This window comes from Sabethes cyaneus, chromosome 2, assembly GCF_943734655.1.
Source record: "Sabethes cyaneus chromosome 2, idSabCyanKW18_F2, whole genome shotgun sequence".
NCBI lineage: Eukaryota > Metazoa > Arthropoda > Insecta > Diptera > Culicidae > Sabethes > Sabethes cyaneus.
In genome coordinates this window covers 106,434,343-106,438,820 of record NC_071354.1, presented here as the reverse complement: position 1 = coordinate 106,438,820, position 4,478 = coordinate 106,434,343, and the positions used below count along the sequence as shown (strand labels likewise).

The 4,478-nt window shown below is 47.0% G+C and overlaps 1 protein-coding gene across 1 annotated transcript; it reads left to right on the top strand.

Moving 5' to 3' along the window:
- Window positions 1-1,223: 1,223 nt before the first annotated feature.
- On the top strand, window positions 1,224-2,425 carry LOC128735820 (uncharacterized). The gene is made up of 2 exons (XM_053830306.1): window positions 1,224-1,247; window positions 1,289-2,425. The coding sequence occupies exons 1-2, from the start codon at window positions 1,224-1,226 to the stop codon at window positions 2,423-2,425; spliced, it is 1,161 nt and encodes a 386-aa protein (XP_053686281.1).
- The last annotated feature ends 2,053 nt before the right edge of the window (window positions 2,426-4,478 follow it).

The following is a 4,478-nucleotide window of genomic DNA, read 5'->3' as shown; positions in this document are numbered from 1 at the left end:
ACCGCACTCTCTTCGGATCGCTTCCACAAATACTTCAGGATCGAAGTATGATGTCTTCCACCCACGGGTGGTTGGAGTGTTGGCTCTATCCCCCGCCTGCCGCCTCGTTATCTGACCAACACCATAGCGGACCGCCTGATGGTCACTGTGAGTGTAGCCATTGTCTACCCTCCAGTCTCCTATCAGACCAGGGCTGCCGAATGTCACGTCGATAATAGACTCTGCACCATTCCTGCTGAAGGTACTTGTGGTGCCGACGTTGGCCAGGTCTACGTTGAGCTTTGCCAGAGCCTCAAGCAGAATCCGACCCCTATGGTTCGTGCGACGACTTCCCCACTCAACCGCCCAAGCGTTGAAGTCGCCCGCCACAACCACCGGCCTTAGACCAGTCAGCGCAACTGATACTTGGTCTACCATCCGCGTAAACTGCTCGATCGACCAACTCGGCGGAGCATAACAGCTGCAGTAGAACACTCCACCCACTTTGGCAACCGCAAATCCCTCGTCTGCAGTTGACACAACCTCTTGAATCGGGAACCTGCTTGTCGTCCATATAGCCGCCAACCCGGACCTATCCGAGACCCAGTTACCGTTTCCGGCAGGGATGCGGTATGGGTCCGAGATGATGGCAATGTCCGTCAACGACTCAGTAACAGCTGCTGGGCCGCATGGCAGTGGTTCAAGCTTAATTGCGTTACCTGCACTACGCCCGTGTTTTAGTGGCAGGCGCGCCTGCCGGGCACTTTGAGCCTCCTGTTGTGTGCTTAGCGTCCCGTTGGCCTGTACATATCAGGCATTTGGGCGGCGCCGAACAGTCCCTCGCTATATGACCCGCACCGCCACATCTTCTACACAGGTGGCTTCTGTCAGGCCCCTTACAGCTCCAGGACTTGTGCCCTCGCTCAAAGCACCGGAAGCAAGCCTCCGGCTGCTGGAACACGCTCAGTGGGCATACGGAGGTTTACTGCAAGCACTATTTCATTGTACTGCTTGCGAAGGTTACGAACCTATAACTGCCTGCCTCGCATAAGTTTGTGCAGAAAATACCGCAATCTTTTATAGCAAATAGTCTTCATGTAGACCCTTATAGTCAGATGAAATAACAAAATAAATAAATAAAATTTTCTTTAACTCTTTGCTGTTGATTTGATGATGATCAACCTTCCATTGTACATATCGTTCGATTCTCATTGCTATTTTATAATTTCAGCATTGTGTGTTATATGCGAGGTAAATACTTCAACGCAGTAAGATGTTATGTACAGGATGTAATGTAATATAATTCCAGGCTCAGAATGGCTACAAATATGATAGACCAGACATAGGATCAGCAATTGCTAGCGCCAGTCGTTCCGGATACAGTGGTACTAGTGGAACTGCATATCCTACTGCTCCAGGTTTTGGTGGAATTATTGGTACTACAACACCAGGGTTGCCGTTAAGCGGCACAGGTTATACTGCTGGACGTACCTCTACGACTGCATTTGCACCACAAACTAATGCTAGCCCTACAGGAAATGCCATTTTTGCACCAGTTAATCCATCTGGGTTTTCTAATTCAGCTACCTATCCGGGAACAGGCAGCGGAACTGGTTTTGAAAGTCTAAGTACAGGTCCAGGTTATAAGGGAGAAAACATTGGACTATCTGCCTCTAGTTCTCGTACCGGTGTCGCTGATCAACAACGCATAAGTAGTGGAACCCTAGGCAGCAAGAACTATGGTATTCGACCAGGGTTTAGCAGCGATGGAACGGATGGCGGTGATTACAGTGCAATTCCTGGGACTCCTGGCGAAGATTACCCAATATTTCCAGAGATTCCAAATACTTCTTTCAATTGTAATCAGCAGCGTTATCCCGGTTACTATGCAGATGTGGAGGCGCAATGTCAAGTATTTCACATATGTGCTTTAAACAGAACGTATAATTTCCTTTGTCCAAACGGTACTATTTTTAGTCAGGAGAATCTGGTTTGTGTCTGGTGGAATCAGTTCGACTGCACTGCTGCTCCTGGACTGTATGATAAAAATGCCGATTTGTATGATCAATCTCTACAATCATTTTCACAGATTGGTACCACTGGGGTCGGGTCTGGATTAACTAGTTCTGGAACGACTGGTGGTTCATATTCCACAAAATCACAGAATGCTCGACCATCTAATACACAGATTAGACAACCGATTAGTGGAACAACAGGTCCAGCAGCAGGTGTATTTGGTTATCCAACTGCTCCAGGTACTGGATTTGCTGGCTCAAGTCCCGGAACAGGGTTCCAGCCGGTTGGTCAGATTCCTGTATCCTACGCTCCAACGAGCACAAGTGCAACCATTTCTCTTGGATATCCAGAATCAGGCCAACCGGATGGGGCGTCGTTACAACTATCACAATCATTTCCACAAAGATACTTACCACCTAGACAAGGCTAAATGTAACATTAGTTCTAACAGAGTCATACTTTAATATAATCAACCGACTCATATTGAAGGGAATATAATTTATTTTACTTGTGGCATAGGCATTATATGGCGATAAAAAATAAACTTTGTTGTACTAAGAATGTAATATTTTTTTGTATCCAACATACACTACATGCTAAATATTTTCAGCTTACGGTGGATCTATGAATTACATACATTTCAATGCCAATTTAATATTTTCAAATTACTGTCGTAGGCTACGTCTTAGCTGAAGGTAGGAAGTCATTCCGAAGCATCCCCAAATACGAGCGTCTCGAATAGTAGTTAGGTTAGGTTTTGGAAATTCACTATTGAAAAATGCATAAAATTAATTCATGAAAACATTCTCGAATACTTTTTTTTAAAAAGACGTACATAACAATATTCTCTTTTTTCCTATACAAATGAAACACAAATTTCCTCCAAACTCGAGAACTAATCAGTTCTGCAGTTTCCTCAACGTCCACGCATTCGGGACACGCGGGGGACTCCGCATGCCCAAACTTGTGCAGACACTGTCTAAAACAACCATGCCCTGACAGGATTTGTGTCAAGTGGAAGTTGACTGCGCCGTGGCGCCTGTTGACCCACCCGGATAGTTCCGGGATAAGTCGATGTAGCCACCGGCCTTTTGTGGAATTAGACCATGTCTGCTGCCATGTGGTAATCGAGGCCGATCTTGTGGTACTCCGTATGCCTCTAGTTCCACGTTGGTTGAAGCACTCTACGTCCTCGCTGATGATACCAATAGGCATCATACCCGCTAAGACGCAGATTGCGTCATGTGAAACTGTGCGATACGCACTCGCCACTCTTAAGCACATGAGACGATAGGTGCTTTCCAGCTTGGCTAGATAGCTTTTGGTACCTAACGCCGATGACCACACCGGCCCGCCATACCTGAGTATGGACTGGACCACGTTGGCTAATAGCTTTCGTTTGCTGCCATATACCGCAGGGCTATTAGACATCATACGAGACAATGCCAAAATAGCCGCCATCCTGGACCTATCCGAGACCGAGTTACCGTTTCCGGCAGGGATGCGGTAGGGGTCCGAGATGATGGCAATGTCCGTTAACGACTCAATAACTGCTTGGTATAACAGCTGCTAGGCCGCGTGGCAGTGGTTCAAGTTTAGTTGCGTTACCTACACTACGCCCGTGTTTTAGTCGCCGCCGCGCCTGCCGGGCACTTTGGGCCTCCTGTCCTCCCGTTGTGTGCTTAGCGTCCCGTTGGCCTGTACATATCAGGCACTTGGGCGGCGCAGAACAGTCCCTCGCTATATGGCCCGCACCGCCACATATTCTACACTGGTGGCTTCTGGCAGGACCCTTACAGCTCCAGGACTTGTGCCCTCGCTCAAAGCACCGGAAGCAAGCCTCCGGCTGCTGGAACACGCTCAGTGGGCATACGGACTACCCCACCTTCAGCTTGGCCGCCTTCAGGGCTGTATTTCCGTCTACCAGTGGAAGTCTTATTGTAGCTACCTGGGTTCCCGCCGGTCCCTTGCGCAGACGAACTGCTTCGGTAGTCACCACCACGTTACATTGCTCCTTGAGAGCTCGTGTCAGTTCGACCGCTTCAGTGATCTCGTCCAGGTTTTTAAGCAGGCGTTAGTGCGCGGATCTGTATGCCATCACCAAGGACCTTTTCTGCCAGCACTTTGTAGGCAGAACCCTTCTCTCCCTTCAATATTCTCTTCGTGAATCCTATCTTCCGTTTACCATGGCGTTACAATCCGAGCAGGAGAAAATTACTGAAGAATACCTGATCCAAATATTTTTTGGTGTATAACTGCGTTTCTGAATTTGATATTGACGAGCTTGACATAAGAGGTAAAATAGCTAAAAAAATTCTACAAACTCTTAAATAATAACTAACTTAATAATAATTATTTAAAATACCAGCGTTTTGTATGACACACAATGCAAAATTAGTTATTCCATGCTATTTTAATTTGTTGACTATCATTCGCGATTAATCAAAGTAAGCTGAGATCTATTCAAAAGCCTTTTTTCATTA

Excerpts from the sequence above, each read along its gene's own strand:
- LOC128735820 (XM_053830306.1), top strand. The coding sequence starts at position 1,224 with ATGCGAGGTAAATACTTCAACGCA. Across the intron at positions 1,248-1,288 it reads GAGGTAAATACTTCAACGCA|GCTCAGAATGGCTACAAATA; the intron begins GTAAGATGTTAT and ends ATATAATTCCAG.